Genomic DNA, 21,010 nt, shown 5'->3' with positions numbered 1-21,010 from the left:
TATTTAAACATGCTCCAGTATGAGCTACTCAAGCAGCTCACCTACATGTAGCTGTTACTAGAGAACAGGCTGTAGTAGATTTGGCAGCTTGATACCTGCCCCTGCCACCTTCAGCCTTGCTCCACAACCCCCAGCACTCCCTGACAGCAAAAAAAGCAGCTGCACAGGAATGTCAGGATTTGGCATGCTGAATCTGGTTTTTGTAAAAGGCATCTCTGAAATGATGCAATTTTTTAAGTGAAAAGTAATATTTGAAATAAAGATAGATGGGTCATGAATTCAGGTGAAAAAAATGTCATCAAAAACACTTGTGCTAGAGTACTCTTAAGAAGATTATAATAAATTAAAAAACAGGCCTAGTGGGAATAAAGTATTATAAGAAGAATATAAAAAAGTCAGCTAGACATGCCAAAAGGTTTGGAAGCATTGAAGAACAGGAATAATGCCTTTTTCTCTTTTTAAATATAAAGCAGAGTGTGCTTTTCTTTCTGCCCCTTGCTCCTGGGCAAAATCTTTCACTACCATGGCTTTAATGAATTTTTGAGCTTTGCTGAGTTTTTGAGCTTTCCTTGGGCAGGTGAATTGAAGTTACGTGGCTGAGAAGTGATTTTTCAAGAACTATCCAGTGTGATTACTAAGAAATAATGTTGAGTTCTGAGCCTCCTACCCCCTTGTATAACCAATCACATTAATGATTAGGACAAGCATCTCTTTAAAGTACAGTCTTTCTCCACATAGCAGTTACATGTTTTCCCCTGAAGTGAAGGCTGCTATGCTTCCATACAAGCCAATTTTAACACAAAACCATTGTGAATTTGACAGCTGACTGAAAAAAGGAATCTTGAAAAGAGAAAAAGAGCCTTTGATAGGATTCCTATTATTCTTATACACTTGGCTAAAATCTTTGTGCATGTAACATCAAAATATAGAGTCCCCTTTGGTACTTTTTGAATTACAGAGCAGAATTCATTCCCACACAGTATGATGTTTAATCCTGGGTTTAAGTTCTCTTGGTAGAGTTGAAAGAAGTAAGATATTTTACAGCTTCAATACTGAAAACTCTATGCTTGTATTCAACTACTACTCTGAATTAAGTGTTTTCAACTGTAACTATAGCAAATTGCAAATAAGTTCCAATGTGCTGTGTGTCCATATCCATAACCTGCATACTACTATAATTTACTTCCCTACAAAATTCAAACCAAAGAGATGGAGTTTTATAGAAAAGATATAACTGTCATTTTTATTATCATCCCAAAAAGAAAACAGGGCTTTAGAGTTTTAGAAAGAACTTGCACTTTCAGGCAGTATTTCAGAATATCACACCCTCTAGTCTAGTGCATCAAGCAATGCAACAAATTATACCAAATTTGGTGCCACTGGGGAAAAAAAAACCCAAACCAAACCGTTTCCCAGAAGTGAAAATGGAAGACAAGCCATCAGTAACAGAGAAATATCATATAGAGAAAGTCTTGCAAACAGCTTTCCATTTTCTTCCCAAACTTCCAAAGTCTCTCTTGCATATTGAGCCAGAAATCACTTAGTCCTTCTTGACGTTGCAGGGCTCATGAATGGATCATCCTGCAATTTGCAAAGAGATACACATTACTAGAACCTGCAGGCATTCCATGCCATAAAAAGCAAAGTCACCTGTAGATTAAACCAGAAAGCCTGGCCATAGGATTCCATGTTTTCTGACAGACCTGTTTTTGTTCGTTTTGATATGAAAGAGACCATTTATTGATTTAAAAGCCACATCACAGACATGCAGAGAACAGAAACCAAGCTTATGCCAATATGACCAGAAAAACTGCTCTGGAATAAGGAACAGTTTATGTTTCAGTGGTTAATGAGCAGCACATATGTCAATAAAATTATGTCCATATACACATCACACATCATAACTTACTGATATTTGCATGAATCAAAAATACTATTTCTTTTTCTATATTCAAGCAAACGTAGCTTTTTATTTCAGGAACAAGAAGAGACAGCACAGTGGGGAGAAGGGACAAGAATGTAGTATTTTCTCTGAAGTGGCCAGCATCTGACATTGTTAAGGAATGGATTCTGACCATGCATGACAGCCTGTGAAAACAAACTGCACAGTGCTTGACAGAACAGAGTCTATTCTAGTCAATGAAAAAATGTGTAAAAAGTTCTACTTGCTTAATTGTGGAAGAAACCATTTTTTAGCAGTTCAAAGATATACTGCAAGAGCAGACGTATTAGACTTGAAGACAATGTTTTAGATTTTTTAAGAAGCGTACTTATGTAATTTGCAAACAATAAAACAAAGTGCCCCAGAAAAGAGCCATTTCTAAATGCAAAAAAAGAAAAAAAAATCTTCCTTTTTACAAGAATAAAATACATAACCCAATGAAAGGATGTAGCTAACCACTGGAAGAGATTATAATTACTTTCTCTCCCAGGCAATTCCAGGCCCACATTTCAGTAATGACAATTCACTGATTAAAAATTGAAGGGGAAAAGGATTGGATATTTTCCTGAGTTCCCTTCTAGCCTTATTTTTAATCATTATGCTGGGAGTCTAATTAAAGTTGGTTGCAATAATCTAGCCCTGCTAGTGAAAAATATAATAAATTCAATTTTGCTCTGCAATGCTTTACTCAAATAACCATAAAACAGTAAGCTATAGAAACTTACATGAAATAAAACTAAAAAATAGTACTATATACCATACCTCATCTGACTCATAATCAACTCCTCTAGATGCTTGGCTTTGTGAACCTCTTTTACTAAGGGAAGATGTAGTTGTCAACCTTGAAACATACAAAGAGAACAGAAAAATGGCATCAGCATGTTCTTAGTTACCAGACATTCCAGTAACTTCCCTTTTAACTTAGAGTTGGATAACCAGTACACAGAGTAAAAATAAACAGAAATAACAATAAGTAGAACAATACAAATTCTTGAAATAACATATTAATACTAAAGCTCTGATCAAGTTTACCTCAATCAGGAATCTTTTTGTTATAGGAAGATAATCCACATTAACAAATAAAAATTTATATAAATTCTCGAAGCAGTGTTATGACTTTCCTAAAAATCCGGCAGTCAATCAGATACCTGGACTCTGCTGATCAGAGTCAGAAATAAGTCAGAAATAAGGCACTCATGGTTGCACTCATGAAGCAAACATACTGACCTTTGATTTGCTTTGGAAGAAGGAGGAACAAAAGAAATGTCTTCTGGATCGGAATCAACATCTACAATATCCTGAAAAAAAAAAGTATAATGTTTTTCCACATAATGTTGCACTACTATAGCACAAAGCCTTTGAGGTTTTTCCCAACTATACACCTACTTACTTAGCATAATACACACTTAAGAGGGCTCTAGGCTAGAACTGTACAAACTTGCAAATACAACACAAGTTTACTCTTCACAGCTTTGACCTTGAAGAAGCCACCAAAACACTCGAGTATATACACCTGGTATCTTAGAGTATGGTCATAAATAAAACATGATTTTCTCAGCAAACACCACAACAAAAAAGGATACAAAAGGTCTACAAAGTAACATGCAGAAACTTCTTAATGCTGGAACTGATAGCTTGGGAATGAACATCTTCTGATTTAGTTTTGACCATGTATTTATTTTTCAAATCAGCAGTGAAAAGTAGCACAACTTCACTCATACAAGAAGCTGCTTACCTCAGAGTAAGACTGGAATGATTTTAAAGAGTGGTCTGCTTTTGAAGACCTAAAAGCTGGAATAAAACATATGTAGTATTTTTAAAATGCTCACACAATTAAATGCAAACAACATGATATAGTTCTTTTTATTTAAGACCTGCCTAGCATGCATTTCAACTGCAAAATACCCTGTAAAACAAATATACAAAACTAAAACATAAATTAAGCTTTTGCTGGAGTCTGACAACCCAAGGATATAACCTTCCCTGCAGCTGCAGGTGCTTCCCAGTCTGGCTGAAATATCATCAGTAACTTTGGTTACAAGGAAGCAAAAAATATTACTGTAATTGAAATTCCTGTATATCTAACATTTTAGACATGAACACATCTGCTAAAGTTAATTTCTCTACAATATTTCAGGTAATTTGCTGGCCAATTTGCCCATTAATTTGAAACTCAGTCTACCATGTGGTATTTTGTGTGGCATTTATGGGTGGATTTGTGAGCAGTATTTTCTTCCTTAATACTCAGATTATGAATGCTGTTTCCTCAGAGCTTGTCCTCCATAGCAAGGAAGAACTACTCTCACATATGTAGGTGGCTTAATAGTAATTTTTTTCTTCCCCGGTAAAATCTGGCATTTCTGAAACTTGCTACAGTGTAAGGCTAAATAGATTTGCATTAAAGGTTACTAAGTTGTAAGCATCAGTCAAATTTAACTTTTTATCCCCTGAGGAATATCCTGCATAAAATGTTACTAAGTCACATTCTTTCTACGCTTATTCCTTAGGAAACTGCATACAGTAATATGTTTCCTATTTCCAGTTCTAGCCAGAAGTTCCTAATCCATTTCATTTTACCCCATGATGGAAAAATATCATTATTCTTTTTTTCCTTTTTTTTTTCTCTCATCACTGTTAGTTATTCTATTTCATTAGTGCTGAAAGAATCTCTCACAGCTGAAATGGACTAATGGAAAAAAAGGCAATAAAGGCATTTCACCATTAAATAAACACCTTCACTACAATTTGAGAGAGCAGATTAGAGTGACAGACAGATCACAGGCCTACCATCCATGATAGACATATTCTTGGCAGGAACAGATACAGGCTTGTAAGATCTGCTGCTAGAAGCTGATGACTCTTGGCTAGTGGTTCCTGTAGAGGAAACAAACAAAATGCAAAGCTGTTCAGTAGTTAATTTTTTTTTCTCTTTAGTCTATCACTGCTGAGTGGGAAGTCACTTAAAAAAGAAATCTACAATCCTCTTTACTCCTCCCTTTCTTCCTTGAAAGAAAGCCCTCCTTGGATGCAGAAGTACTGCTCTGGGTCAAGTATTCAAAGGTCCACAGGCACAACCTCTTAACACACAGAGCTCTGCTCTGGTGGGATAACAACAATGTTGGAGCACATTCTCACAGAACTAGTTTAAAAGCACTAACCAAATCAGGCCCAAGACAACAGAGTTTGTTTCAACTCATCCTGCTCTGAGGACATACTACTGAGACAACTCAAAGGAGTAGATGCTGCAAGATCCCATCTTTTTCACTTATATATTTATATATAATCAAAGTACATCTATAATGGAAGTACCATTACCACAGTAAAGTGTACAATCACACATAGTCAAGGAGCTGTTTAACTAGTTTTGCTTAGGAGACACTCCCCATTTTTTCAGTCACTAGAAACTTGAAATCTCTTGTAAATTACATTAGAATAGAAACAATCTGTACCTCCTCTTTATACTGATCAAATGCACTACCTATAGCAGTGACAAAGGTTTATCCAAGCACTTCATTGCACAAACCTTCCCAATAATGCATCTTTTAGGAATCTACTATATTTCCATAGCTGGGAAGCAAAACATTTTAATTTCAACCACAATGAAAAGGTCACAACTTAAGCCTTGTAAGGCAGTCAGCTGTATGTAACAGGATATCACAAGTATTTGAGTAGAGATTTTTTTCCAGTAGGGGTCCTTAAGCAGCAAATTTCTACATGATGGAAGCATCAGAAGAGAGTCACCTTTCAAAGAAAAAAGTCAGGAACTGCAGTACAAAGAATGTGAAGCTCTTCTTACCTCTTCCTCTTCGAGACGAACCTCTTGCTGCTGAATTTTGTCCTCTTGCACCTCTTGCCCTGCCTCTTGCCCGACCCCTTCCTCGGCTAAGTGTTGAAGAAAGGCCATCACTTGGATTACCACTGCCTATCATCTCCACATCCATGGAATCTTCATCACTGGAGGCTGTGACCAGAACTTCACTCTCAGACCTGTGGGCTCTGGCCCTGCTCATTGCCTGAAATGGAACAGTAAGCATTATAGGAAAAAGAATCTTAAATGATGAAATGCACCACTCTTAAATCTTAGTTGTGTATAATACATATATAATATAACTATAAATAAAAATACAAGTTCTAAACCAGTGAGGCTTAGAAGACCCAAATCCAGTGTTATGGAAGGCAAGGACACCTGTGAAAATACTAAGTCTATTTAATTAGATGTGTGACAGTAGTTAGCTAAGCTCTGATAACAGACTGGAGCTCATTAATGTGACACGTTGGTGGAGTTTGGTGAACAGCTCAGGTCATCCTGTGTCAGTTACAGAAATCTGCTCAGAGGAAGCACCTCTGGGCTCCGCTGACTTGAACTTTACTGATGACAGCTGGTGCTTATGACAACTAGCTCACATGAAGATATCTCAGACTGGGAGAACTGAATCTCACTCCCAGGTGTCCTTGTCTCAAAAGTTCATTCCAATCCCACATAACTTGCAAAGACAAAGGAGCATCCATGCTATCAGTAGTTGGCAATTCTCTTCGGAAAAACACAGGCAATCTACGTATGAATATTTAGGAGATCTAAGACTCTAAGAATTAAGATTGCTGATAAGGACACAGCACCTAAAGGTTTACCAATACTCCCAGTTTGTTCCTGTAATATCACTCAATACATACAGACCTGCCTGGTCTAACTTCAGTCAAAAGAAAGAACAAATGAACATTCAGGTTCACAGATTTGTACAAGAGATCTCAAAAGCCAAATCAAGCACTATCATAGGTAAAAATTATCCCAACAAAGACTTCAAATAGACTTAACTAAGCTTTAAAGGCAGACAGGCACTTTTTGGCAAGGACAATGCTGAAGTATTGCTGAAGCATTGCTAAATTACTGCATTTATACACAGAGGTCACCATTCCATTTTTCAGCCTATGTTCAAAATTCAGAGGAATTACCTCACGGACTTCTTTATCCTCTTCTTCAGTATTCTTTTTTCTACTCTCCCTGAATTTTCGCACCTGAATTAAAAAAACCAGTTCCAGTCACAATAACAGTTCATGTCATACAATAATCAAAATGCAGTAAGTGTGAAGTTTTAATGTCTGAATCATTAAGCTCATGTAAAAAGTGAAGAGTGCAAGAATAACAGAGCAGTTTGTTTAGAATCCTTTTATGCTGTCCTGTGGTTTAAAAATCTCACATTCTGTTAATAACTGGAGCTACATCACTAGGGAGAAGAAAAGCTTGGGCCATGATGAAGGAGATATTGTGTTTAAGAGAAGGAGAGTATACAATTATGAGAATAAGGGACGTCCAAATATGAATAACTGAAAAAAGGGATAAAGATGAAGAAGCAGGATAGAAAATAACTACATGAGAAGAGACAATGTTGCAGTACACGTACAACTAAGGAAGCTCAATGTGACAAATATGGAACACGATATGAGGCGACACAGAAAGATGTTAGTTCTAAAAACAAACAACAACAAAACCACCCTGAAGTGTCACAGAAAGCCTGCAGGCACTGATTGTTTATGATCTCTTTCAATCCCTCATGTATTAAAGCAATCAGTAAGAAAACAGGTAGATGAAGCCTTCCTTCCCCAACTAATTATTCTTTACACACTGCATGGATAAGCTGCAGAACAACTTGTTCTACAATGCTTGAATATTACAGCTGAATACATGGGCTCATGTGGAAGCTCAATGAGTTGGCAAAAATGCCTATTAAGGATTAATCAATACACATGAACCAGGCTTGTCTCTGGGATACCCTGAGCTGCAAGCACTTAGAAGTAGAGCACCTGAAGAATAAGCTTCCTTTATGCTTGTCCTGTTCTTATACTCCTCCCTAAGCCAATATGAAAAAGATAAGAAGAGATATCTTTTATCACAATAGTTGTAAGACTGTAGCTCTACATGTATTAGACAGGTCTCTTCTATGCATCTGTGTGCAACCTAAACCCCATATGCAATGTAAGTTTTGAAACCATTTATTTGAAACTTCATCATTAATATTCATTTATGAATTGCAGAAAATGACTAGAGGCAAATGTTGCACATGCTCTCCACACACAGACAAATCCATTAAACCAATTATTGTCTCAACCTCTCTTGGGGAATCAACATTAACAGAAAATTACCTCCTCATCTATTTTTTCTTCCTCTGCGTCAGTGCGACGCTCTTTGAGAAACCTCTGTGTTTTTTCTAGTTGAAATTTCACCAGCTCTTCTATGGCATCTTTTTCCTCTTTGTCCACAAACTCCTGCACCGCTTCTCCCATTCCTCTTTCAGTTAGAAGTGAAAGCTGTACTTTCTTTGGAATTAGGGAAAACAATTAGTTAAGAAGCATCTGCCATTAGAGAAAGCAAGCAATATTCCACTTGTTTCAGATAAATATTACAGAAAGTTGATTGCAAGAACAGTAATGTGCATTGAACATTTCAACCCGAGAAAAACACAGCAATAAGCAAATGTTACTTGTCACAAACCAATTCTAACTCTCTTGCTACTAGCATGTCACACCAACTTTACAGAATATTTTTCAAACTAGTCAAAGCAAAAAGCTTTATGAACAGTAAAAAACTGCAAGCTAGTAATATCTAAAATAAAAACTCCAATGAAATAATGCTGCCCAGAGGAATAAACTTTCTAGCTATTATAAAATAAAATGTTTAAATAAGATAAGCAGAACAAAAGAATATGATTTATGCTGTCCTAATCCTGACACCTACCATGTGTCTAAAGTTAGGCAGGATGATGTAATTTGAAGGATCTTTACCTCAAGAATTCTTGCTCTAAAGACTTTCTACAAAGCATGTCCTGAAGTAGCTTCTGCAAGTTATGCTTGACCAACTGGATCAAGCATTTGGGCACCTGGCTCACTGATTTTTTTTATCTCTGAGATGTTACTGCTGTGGTGTTGGGTAAAGGGAAATACACTAGATTTAAAAACAGGCTGGGAAGAAAGCAAATTAGCAAGGGGTGTCTCTTCCTTCTCCCTGCTCTGCTTTAAGTAAAAAGTGGAAATGCACTACATCTGAGGACACAAATAAACTGCAAAGTGACCCCAAGTCAGCTGGTAATAGTAAATGCTACAGTCTCACATTGGGCCTATAGTAAATTACGCTGCCTCACATTTTCCTCCTGCACCTGGGTACATGACACACCACTTAGTACAGGGCATGCATGTTAACATGAAGAGTTATCAAGCTCTCAAACCAATGTGTGTTCACACAACTACACAAACTATTCACAACAGTTACTTGTTAATCTAAGACTCACACTTTATGTGGTAATGCTCATACAGTTACATGGGAAATAAATTTACTTCTTCGTCAATATCAGAATCTTTTCAGGGCACACTGCTTCCATTAAGAAAGAAAAAGAAAATAGATAAAAGTATTATATGACATCAAAAAGGAAAATCATAAAAGGTAGAAAAATACCTTTTCTGCTGTCTGGAAATACTGCTTTACAAGGTCTTCCACCCTCAGTGTCACTCCCTCAGCGGGTCTGCTAACCAATTTTCCAAAATTAAAATCAATGTCTAGAATAGAAAAGCACAGTGGCATCATCCACATTTGCAGCTTTTATTGTCCCACTGACAGTAGTAGGAGAAAAGGTTAATGCAGGCCTCCTAAGAACTGTGGTCCTTTTTATAGGTAAGGCTTTTTGTTCTTTTTAGAGTCTACTGCCTGAAAACATGGGAAAACATAATAGAAGCAAGAATTGTGCAGACAACTCCACCTCTAGCAGATATAAAGAGTTCTTCTAACTAACACATATTGAACACTATGTCCTGAAGGTTACTGTAATGGAACTCTAGATCACAAATGGAAGAAAATCAAAGGAGCCATCAAAGCACCAAAGTTTTTTGTAAGTAACCCATTTACTAAAGAAAAAATTTTCCTCCAAAGCACGCTGACCAATTCTCAATAGAAAATGCTCATAAATTCATCCCCTATTCTCAGGCGGCAAAATAGGAATGGCAAAACAACGAGAGTGATAATCATCTGAGGTTACACACATACCACACAAAGTAAGATAAAGTGACTACAGACTACTTTAAGACATCTGCAACATGAAAGCACAAACCACTGCTTTGTTAGCAGGGTTATATATGCAGCTATGACAAAAGTAACAGTAACAACTTCTGAATTCCTGAAGTCTTAATATCACCTGTACTGGACCACAATGTGCACATGTACTGAAAGCACTGAGCACTTCATTAGCCACTTGCCTTATATTATAGGCTGTTTAATAAAGCAATGCAAAAAAACCATAGTATTATTTTTTATATTCCTTTCCTGAAGCTGAGATGCACATTAAATAGGAAAAGCAAAACGTATCGGTGAAACATTTTGACAGATGTGGTAGCTCCTCAAAATGGTAATGAGATTGCACAACTATGAAAAAAGAAAATCAAAGCAAAATAAACCAAGATCAATACAGTATAATTTTAAAAACATCTCACTAAAAGCAGTTTTTATTCACAAAACAATGTTTTGAACTTCATAAAACTGACAGAATGTGTAAAAACTGTCACTGGAACTGGATGATGCCCTTACAAGGCACTACTGTGAACTGGTGAGAGTTTTTTAGCATATTATATGTATTACTTTAAGCCACTCAGTAAGGTTTGAGGTCAAAGAACAAAGGAACTGTTTATGAATAACTGTCAGAAGATGCTGTGCTGAATATCAGAGTTTTAGATAAATCTGGAAATAGAAGAGAAATAATTGTGCAATATATACACTTAAATAAGACAATGCATCTTTACTCTCCTATAACACATTAGATGGTAGACACCAAGCCTTTGCAAGTGCTGGGGCAACAAAATAAAGAAAGAAGAATGACAACAAAGGCAAGCCAATGATTCCTTCCTTCATAACTACCTTTTTTCTCTTTTTGTTCACGATGCCTGAAAAAGTGTATGATGTCTTTTGGGTTAGCCACCCTATGCATGTACTTCTGGCTGAAACGATGGACACTGAATGGTTCAAAGCCACCTGCATAATCAACCTAAGGGAGAAAAGGACAAATTTAATTATAAAACAAAGAGAAATGCAGAAGCTGCACAAATCAAAATGAATTTGTTGCACTTAAAAAGAAAAATCAGAACTAAGAAAAAAGTCAACCTAAAATTAATGCCTCACTATGCAGAATATTTAATGGCTAATACCAGCTAATAATAATATTAATGGAATAGCTAATAACAGCTCAGATTTATAATCTGTTCCTGATTTGTTTAACTTACTACCCTTCAGAAAGGTTTCCATAGATTAGGTTAGGAACACACACAGGATAATATGACTTTAAAAACTCCACAGAAAATAGCCACTTTTGATGCCCTTACTCAGACCAGGAGTAAAGTGCATTTATGACCAATCTCATCCTTTACCTCAGAGTACTAGTTACACCACAGGTAAACAGAAGTATGGTATGAAAGTGATTTATATTTGCCTGTACGCAGCAAAAAAAAATCATATATTATGTGTTTACACAGAAAGCATGACTTTGCTTTTAAACTTTCCACAGTGACCTTTAGAAACAAAGCAATCCAAGCTGAACAATTTCTTACTCTTAATCTTATGATAGGTTTCTCTGGTTGGTGTGGATTTCCCAAGCGTTCTCTTTCTGCATTGTCCAGCATCAATTCCACCTGTGAAGGAGAATCAGAAGTTCAGTTCCACTTTGTTCTCTTACAGATGCCTGAACATTTCATGTCTAACTTAAAATACAACCACTTGCAAGGGGAGCTATCAAAATAAATAATTATAGAATGTGCTCTCATTCCTGAACATGCAAGTACCAGTATCCAGCCAAAAGCCATTCAGAACGACTCAGAAAAACATGACAATGAAAGGCTTATCCTTGGATACAGTGTAGTCCAGCAGTATCTACATCACTGATATTTTATAGCCACTATGCTTTGCTAAATTTCTAATTCCAGGGAAAAGCAGGAAGAGACTTTACATAAACCTAAGAACTAAGCAACTAATAAACTTGCTTAGTTACTTCTGCCACTTCAGACTGCACAGCTGAGCTCTCAGGGTTTAGGTCAATGTATTTATGCTGGCTCCAAAGCACACACATCAAACACTGCCCCACTCTTAGGCAAAACTTTCTGTACAAAAATGAAATGGATACCCAAAAAGGAGTTCCAGCCTACTTTAATAGGTCACCCCAAGGAATCTGGAAGCCAAGGCTGCAGAATGATTGTCATGGAATTAGCTTCCTATGGAAACACTAAGTCTGTCTCAAATAATAGGGGGCAAGACACAAGATTTCTCATCTTCCAGTATCAGAACCAGTCACAGATCCCATCCCCTGTCCATACACTGTTATCTATAAGCTGTTAGCACCACAAGTTACCTTTTCCATGCAGAATGCCTGTATTGCCTGAGTAACATTAGGATTGTCAGGATTAAAAAGATCTGGATGATCAGCTAGAACAATATCCTCTATATGGAAAGTTCGTACTGTCTCTAGAGCAATCTTCTCCATTTTCATTTTTTTCCCTTTAACATGCAGCAAACCAATGTGTCTAGAAGGAAAAAGGTAATTTACTAGAAGATAAACTTAACAGAGCTACTGTATAAAGATTGGTTTTCAAATAAATGTTTACTTTTCAATGACAAAGCTTTCAAAGCTATAGGAAGATCTGTACTTCAGGGTTGGCCCTGCCAAACATTCATTTTCTAATGTTTAGATTGTGCTTGTTCCATACAAAAGCACTTGCACTCAGTTCCTTGCATTCCAATTTATCAGGGTGTAACTCCTCTTAGCTAAGGTCCATTCGCTTCAAATGTTAGATTAAATTGTAACCAAAGCAAAAGTTATACCAGGCACTCATTCCATCTACTTGGCTTATTATGTCACAGTCTGAAGCTAATCCACACAGTAATACAAGTCTTTGCATACTTTATACAAATATTTTTCTGTTCTCAACACACTACCTGAGACATGTAAGACCAGGGGTAAACAACAACAAAAGAAAAGCTCACATACTTCTTCACGGCTTCTCCAGGGGACAGAGATGTCACCACTGAACTTCCTGGCTGAGAAATATAGAAACGTTGCTGTTCATTTTGGAATGGAGCTATTTTGCACTCATGTTCATGACCCCACACAACAAGATTAATAAAGTCATCTAAAAACTGCTCTGGAATGTAATTGGTAGCTCCATGTTTGCTCCTGTTCAAGAGAAGAAAAGAATAATAGATGGGCAAGGGGAGAGTGAAGGAGGAAAAAACCACCACTGTGATTTAAAATTATACAGGAACTCCAGCAATAATATCTGACATACACATCAGATTCTCTTCACATTTATTTCTCACACAGTTGTTCAGTGTTTGGTTAAACAACAGGCAACTGACACATCTCACTGTTTTACATAGCGCTGTTTTCTGCTCCCCTCCTTTTATTTGGATCTCCCTTTTCTTCTTACTTAGTTTGCAAGACTAGTTTTTTCCTACATGAATGCTTTTACAGCACCTCACGGCCACTGTTTTTAGTTGGATTTTTTTGTTTTTAAATGGTGGGGTAAAACCCACTGAATTAAACAGACATGGGACATGACATCCCTAATCCCTTTCCAGAAGACACACAAGATGGGGGAGTGAGTTCCTTCAGCCTACTGGACAGACATCAGTACAGAGGGTTATCTGAGCTATATTTGTTTACATCTGCCTAACCCTTATTTGAACATGAGGATTGCCCACTTCTTCAGGGAAAAATTAGAAGAAAGTATTTGGAAAAGAACACTGCCTGCTCCTACTACCACTGCTGGCAGAAGCCTGTAGGCAGAAAGAACACTACCTATCTGTAAAGCACAGCAGTGCAAGGGAAGACAGGGTACTTGCTGAACTATGGTTCATACAAGGATAGAAAAGTCTGATATTCTTCCAGCTCTAACAAACAGAAAAGACTTAATTATGTCCATATCACACTACAAACCCTCCACTGCTCCTAACTATAAAAGTTAGGAGAGTTGGGAAATCTCTTCCCAAACTCATTTATTTCAAACCTTTTCCTTTACGATTCTTCTTCATAAAGAGCTGTAAAATAATGTTTTTACTCGTGAAAATTTTAAGAAACCAGCTGCTCACAAGAAGCACTAACTAATGCAGCTGGCTTGCTCACCTATTGTTTTCCAGGCAGTTTAATGAAGTAACACAGTAAGTCACTGTAATTCATTCTATACTGTTACCTATTCTGATGAATCACAAACAAGTTAAACCAACTATCTTCATCCTCCTTTGGTCTCAGCATGGTTACTTGCTTATTGACAAACATACGATACAACCTCTCATCTGGAATAGCTCCTGAAGGGGACAAACAACAAAACAAAGAAATTATTTTTGTGATGGTAAACAAGTCTGTATTTCATAGCCTTTTCCTAGCAACTCTGTTAAAAAAAGCATCAGGAACTAAACATAGTAGCATTCCAGTACCTAAAGTGGGCTTACAAGAAAACTGGAAAGGGATTTTTCACAAGGGAATGCAGTGATAAGACAAGGGGGAATGGTTTTAAACTGAAAGAGGATAGATTTAGGCTGCATGTTAGGAAGAAGTTCTTTACTGTAAGGGTGGTAAGGCACCGGAGGAGGTTGCCCAAAGAAGTTGTGGATGTCCCATCCCTGGAAGTCTCTGACTATTTCCTTGATGTTTTTAACTAGGAAAAAAAACCCCAAACCATCCATAGCCAGGGTTCATGATGCATTTCAATAAATAAAATATGGAGTTTCCGTATATTGCAAAAGAACAAATGCTCTCTAAATCAGCATTGAGAAAGTCAAAAAGGCATATAAAATCCTGGCACAAGCTCAAAGAAACATGACATGAACATCTTCATGAAGCAACACTGGTACTTTAGAAAGTTCTTGCATTTCTCAGTAATGATTTTGTTATTGAAAACTTTAGTACTGTGGTATTAGAACATTCTACTAACTACTAACCCTTCGAACATCTAGCAAGCTTTCAAAGTATCTCATTAAACACAAAATCATGGCCAACTAGGACTTAATTTATATCCATAAAAGTTGCTTGGAATTAAGCGTTTAAGCAGTCATGACTGGACTGGACAAAAAGTAAGGGTAAAAAAATAAGATCTTGGTAACTTCTCTAGACAGAAAGCAGTCAAAAATTACCACTCTAAGTAAGAAGTGACGGTAGAGGGGAATTCATTGAAGAAAATACAAAGAAACAAAACTGAAGTTGAAAACCTATCACAGCACAACTTTAAAGTACGAAACTCTTAAGTTTCTTTAAAGAAACTGAGATTACCATGAACCATTTCGGACAGACATGTAAGACATTAGGTTTCTGCTCAGACAGCTTATGCTTTTAAATACAACAAAATGGCACATGAACATAGAGTGTTTAAGTTTTGCCTAAGCAGGATGAAGTAACCTTAATACACAAAAGAGAGAATTGAAGAGCATGATTGCTCTGACTCGATACACAGGCACTATCAATGGTTAGCTTAAGCAGGGCTCATTTAAGACTAATAAAAGTACAAAAGTCAAGTTATTGAAGGATTTATTCTAACAGAAAAAAATGCAAGACCTCCCCTGTAAGCCAGTGACACACTGAGAAGGAGGAGAAACCTGATGCTGTCACAGAATGTATGTTTTAATTTAGAATTACGTAGACCCCCATGTTTGTTGCAGTCTTACATGTTTGTTCCAACTATATTTAGACCTCTTGAGTTTCAGTTATAGATGAACAGTCTAGTCACAGTCTGGCAGACCAATACTTACCCAAGCCATACAGAGCAATTTTTGTTCTGCCCTTACGCAATAAAATGGGACTAATATCTATTTTCTCCACAGAAGATGAACGTCCAAAGTGATTCAGCAATCCTGCACAGCTTAAGATATCCAATGCACACAGTGCATCTGCCTACAAAAAATATTTAAAAAATTAACATAAAACTTTGAACAGAACATTTAGTCTTTAATGTCTCAGTGAAAGTCTCAAAAACAAGAGAGAATATCTTTCCTTAATTAACTTCTGCAGGTGAAAAACCCCATCACCCATATTAGGGGTTTTGTTAGTACTCGAGAATACAGAAGCAAATCCCTTTTCCTTACAAGTCACACTTCATTTGAACAATGTGCAATTAAATATTAAATCATTCAGAAAAACAAAACCACAAAAAATATCCAAACCAGCCAGTCTCTAAACTGCTACAAAAATTATCTGGTTAAGCTAACTACCTCATAATAAGTTCAAAGTTAAACTGCTGCTAAAACACTCATCTCCATGATACACTGCTACTTGATATAAAATGCAAAATTATTCATTCAACACATGCACTTTAATGCTTTTTAAGTGTCCTTTTCCTACTCACTTTTAGTGGCTTCTTCTTAAGCTAGCATTTCACTATTATTACATTATCTTCCTTGAAAATGCATGATGCATATCCACTACATATGCACAAATCAAAATATCAAAATGCTCCTTCTTTAAGAAAAAAGCTTTCAGTCTCTACAGATAGGATATTTTAGAAACTCTCTGAAAGACTGCCACTTCCTGGCATGAAAAGTGATTCTGTTCTCAGTGACAGAAACATACATAATTTAAGAAAGTATTCATAGTTCATACGGATCTCTTCTCTCCATTTGCTTTTGAATGCCACACACTTAACTTGTTGTCACTTGTTAACAGAATTCCTAAATATACACAAAGTATTTACACAAAGAATGGAGCAACTGACTAACACTAGCATGATCTCCCAGAACTGTATTTTTATACAAGTTTCTATTTCTATATCTTTGCAATGCAACAGTGCAATTATGATAATAATTACCCCTGTGGGATCATCATGATTGCCATGAATACTAAAAACCGGAATAGAAATGTTGAGATTTTCATCCTGATAATTCACCCATGGAAACCTGAATAAGAAGAGGAAATTAAGTTAAACTACATCTGCAAATTTGTGTATGATTCTCCATATTCTCTCCAAATTAACTTCATGACAAACAGATCATGGCCATGGCACAAATGAGAATGAAGTGATTATAAACAAGCCTAAGCTTAAGCTTAAGCATAAGAAGATTCTTACTCATGGACTGGAATGGCACTTCCCACAGGGAATAGGGTAGCAAAAAGAACCTATTTTTTTAGAACAAACCATGAAAAGAATTATACAAAAAATTGTGTGGTAGCAGTGGATTAGGCTGTGCAACCTTTTTCTTACATGCAAAGAACTCTGTTGCTTTTACCACACCAACTCATGTGAAATGGTTTACTTATATTGTACTTACAGAATAGAAACTATACATTACAAAAATATATCAAGAGTCACAACACATTCAGAAGTTTCTCAAAATATTGTATTGTGCTCTCTTACAGACTTAGATAGCAGGTTAGTTATCCTCTTAACTGTCCCACAAACACAGGCCTAAAAATTCCACTTCCAGTCATTCAGGATATAAATTAAAATTCACAACACATTCACCCAATACACACACCAAGCCTCACATGATAATTGATAGTAACATACTTACTTGCTGTAATGAAAATTAACAGCCTGATCACTCAAAATTTCAAACTGAACAGGACGATCACCCATGCAGTACTTTCTTAGTGACTCCAAACAAGAGTGTATTGTTTTTCTGGAGGGTTTGTTGTCATGAAAAAGGTCCCCACCTAATAAAACAAAGTCCACCTGCATGTAACAGAAAGCTTTATTATTTTAATACAACATTTTCTATTACCTTGAAAGACTTCTAAGCCAATTGTTTAAATTATTTCTTCTAGGGAGTTCCACATATTTCCTCATATATGAGGAAGTATACTTCTAGGTAAAAGGAGTTAGTAGTAGCAGAAACAACATTCAACTTCCTTATGGAAAGTAATTAAACTATTAACTAAAACAAAATAAAACCCAAAAAGACTCATTTAAGAAGAGCCATAGGAGAAAACAACTGATAGTGGTTAAAAAAACCCCAAAAAAACAACAAAAAAACCCCCATCAGTGTACTAATGTAACAAGGGTCTCCAAATTGGTTCCTGAACATTTTTTGACAGGTTACATTATTTTTTCATTGCTGCACTACCTAGTGGAAAGAAATCAGTAGCTATCACCACATTACTTTGAGAAAGTATGAGTTGCAGTTTCTGCATATACTGTATATATTTAGCTTTTGGAAAAGCATTTGGAAAAAACCTCATCAAAATTACAAAAAATCTGACTAACAAACATCTAGTCTTTAAAAAGGGGATCATAGAATCATTTAGATTGGGAATTACTCTAAGACCATGAAGTCCAGGGGTCAACCCAGCACTGCCAAGTCCAGCATGAAACCATGCCCCTAAGTGCCACATCCACACATCTTTTAAATACCTCCAGGGATGTGACTCCACCACTCCCCTGGGCAGCCTGTTCCAGTGATAGACAACCCTTTCAGGGAAGAAATCTTTCTTAACGTGCAGTCTAAATCTCTTCTGGTGCAACTTGAGGCTATTTCCTCTTGTCCTATCACTTTGTTACCTGGGAGAGAATTCTGACCTCCACCTGGCTATGCCCTTCTTTCAGGCAATTATAGAGAGCAATAAGCTCCCTGCTGAGCCTCCTTTTCTCCAGACTAAACATCCCAAACTCCCTCAGCACCTCAGTGTCTTCCCTGCAGTGAGGGGCCCAGAACTGAACACAGGATTTGAGGTGTGGCCTCAGCAGTGCTGAGTACAGGGGAACAATCACTGCCCTGGTCCTGCTGGCCACACTATTGCTGATCCAGGCCAGGATGCCTCAGACCTTCTTGGCCACCTGGGCACACCCTGGATCATGTTCGCTGCTGTCAACCAGCTTAGGCCCCGGGGATGCAGCAGGCTTCCCTAAGAAGTGGATCCAATCCCAATACAGGGTCTTCTGTTCCTATCAGAAGGGAGCCTCCTATGACAACAATCCACCTTTTTTCTCCATGGAAGCGGTTTTGATATTTGACACAGGCCAACTTAACTGCAGCAACACGTCTATGCTAGATGGACCACCATCCTTGCTCAGTTCCACTTGCAGAGTCTCACACCAGTTATGCCACGGTACCCAGAGAGGCGGGGCAGTCACAGAGGAAATGCACCTGCTGTGCCAGGCAGGAACTTGTTGCTATTGCCCTCGTCCCTTAATTAACTGAGTCCATCTGCAAGGAGCGAGGATAGGAAATCTCCTTTATCATGTGTCTTGTCTGCCTGTCAGGCCTGTCCCATGGAAGGCAGGCTGTGATTCCAGTAATCTCTCTCTCACAAACACGCTCCCTCATACTCCTCAACCTCCTCAGCTTCTCCCAAAGCTCTAAGTAGAATTCCTCTATGCAAGTGCACCTCCCACAGCTGAGCTTCCACACCAGGGTGGCAGTGTGCTCCCACCAGAGCTCTGTCTGGGCAGTTGTGTCAGTCGTGCTGCATGCAGAACTCAGAGAGACCATGGCTTCCTGCCAGATGGATAGCACTGCTCCCTGGTGGAGCTGGCAGGGCTTCAGTGCCTTTCCTGCACAAAATGTCATGCCATAACATGTCTGTTTGCCATGCTGGAGATGCTCCTGGCTGCTGAGACTCTCCAGGAGCTTCTTTTACAGGTGGGGGCATACTTGGCTGCCACTGCTCCTGACCCCACCCAGGTCCCATCAGGCTCTGGAAGCTCCTGGCAGCTCTCAGCTCCAACCCTAGGCTCCCCCTGACGTTGCCCTGGCCCAGGAAGCCCCCCTGTGCACCACATTAGAGGATTCTGCTGCTGATTGTGCCTGCACTAGAGCTGCTTGGCACCGGAGCTGCTCAGCGACTGAGCACTTAACACTTCAAAAGCTTCTAATATTTGCTCCTCTGATTTGTCAGAAGACTGTATATCACTGCTCTCACTCTCTCCTCAATTACTTTCCCTCCTTGCAGTGACAAACCGTCTCTAAATGCCACTGAAGCTAGTGCAGACAATCAAAAAACACTGCTAATGTAACCAAAGCCATGATTCAGTAAGAATGCTCTCACAAAGAAACAGGCACTCCTCTTACTAAAACAGAAACGAAACTGAAAACAAGAAGTAGTTCAGCCATTTGATTTGGTATTACTAGAGATTGTACCAGGACCAAATTTTACAGCTCCTGGCAGATTGGACCATATTTTCAACAGCCTCAGTCCTTCTCTCTCCAAAAAGTAGTACTTACTTCATTTTTTCGAGCGTGGTCCAGAATTTCATTAAAAGTTACAAACGTGTCATTTCCACGCACTGGATCCTTCTCCAAATAGCCAAGATGAATATCAGTAGCAATGAGTATTTTAAAGGTATCTTCATCATCCCTGAATAAAACAGGAAAACTTGTGTCGGACAGCAATATGCATAGGGAATTGCAACATTGTCTTTACTAAAGCACGTTGATCTGTCCAAAGTCATGAAATGCCGAGATTTGCCATAAAACTCTACCAAGTACCAGTCCTGTAATAAGTCTCAAAATATTTCACTGCTTGCAGCAAGTAGCACATCGCCAAACCAACCAGTTGGAGGATTTTTTTTATCCCAGGCATTCTGCTCCAGTAAAGGCCTGCAAGAAGATTAATAGATACTCTGAAGTATCTAATTAAGAACTAAACAACCCTTTGTACGCTCTTTGCTTTTAAAAGCTCTTGTTGAACAGTCTAATTCTCTCTTTGCACTGGCAAGCTACATGTGAATGAAGGCAAGCATGGTGACCACAGGGACCTGAGGGAAAACGCAGTTGATGATCCCAGCTCCTCTTAACTCATCCCAGACGTACAAAACACTTGCTGTCTGCTGTGCCAGGACCGCACGGAGCTGCAGACAGCGGGAGCTTACTGTGAGTGGATGGAGCTCATCCTCGTGCCGAGGCTCCTCACGGCAAGGCTCTGGGCACGGCGCCGTCAGTCGCCTCAGGGAGTTTGCGCCTCTCTTCACGGGCGGTACGGCAAGCGCAGGGGACGAAACCAGGCACTGGGTCAGCGCAGGAGGCACAGTGAGGTGAATGATCACTGACCCCGCTCCATCACCCGCCCCGTTCCCTATCCCTATTCCTCTCCTCCTCCCGCTCCCGCTCCCGCCGCTGCTCCGGCC

At 38.2% G+C, this 21,010-nt stretch overlaps 1 protein-coding gene across 2 annotated transcripts; it reads right to left on the bottom strand.

Annotated features, from left to right (window-relative positions):
- Positions 1 to 1,215: 1,215 nt before the first annotated feature.
- Positions 1,216 to 21,007, bottom strand: MRE11 (MRE11 double strand break repair nuclease). 2 transcript variants are annotated; one of them, XM_085064854.1, is made up of 19 exons: positions 20,756 to 21,007; positions 20,109 to 20,241; positions 17,460 to 17,620; positions 16,757 to 16,844; positions 15,705 to 15,846; positions 14,153 to 14,267; positions 12,952 to 13,137; positions 12,316 to 12,487; positions 11,522 to 11,602; positions 10,836 to 10,962; positions 9,387 to 9,487; positions 8,081 to 8,254; positions 6,893 to 6,955; positions 5,739 to 5,955; positions 4,730 to 4,816; positions 3,678 to 3,733; positions 3,170 to 3,240; positions 2,705 to 2,783; positions 1,216 to 1,581 (listed from the first exon to the last, which is right to left on the bottom strand). In XM_085064854.1, exons 1-19 carry the CDS (start codon positions 20,773 to 20,775, stop codon positions 1,537 to 1,539), a joined length of 2,118 nt encoding a protein of 705 aa, XP_084920980.1. In that variant the 5' UTR covers positions 20,776 to 21,007; the 3' UTR covers positions 1,216 to 1,536. The 2 variants fall into 2 exon arrangements, with proteins under 2 accessions (XP_084920980.1, XP_084920988.1); XM_085064862.1 differs by lacking the exon at positions 20,756 to 21,007 and having other exon boundaries at positions 17,460 to 17,601; positions 20,109 to 20,242.
- Positions 21,008 to 21,010: the final 3 nt, after the last annotated feature.

This window comes from Lichenostomus cassidix, chromosome 1 (genome assembly GCF_008360975.1).
Source record: "Lichenostomus cassidix isolate B80296 chromosome 1, HeHo_3.0, whole genome shotgun sequence".
Classification (NCBI taxonomy): domain Eukaryota; kingdom Metazoa; phylum Chordata; class Aves; order Passeriformes; family Meliphagidae; genus Lichenostomus; species Lichenostomus cassidix.
Note: the sequence above shows the minus strand (reverse complement) of the source record. Positions and strands in the feature narration are given on the sequence as shown.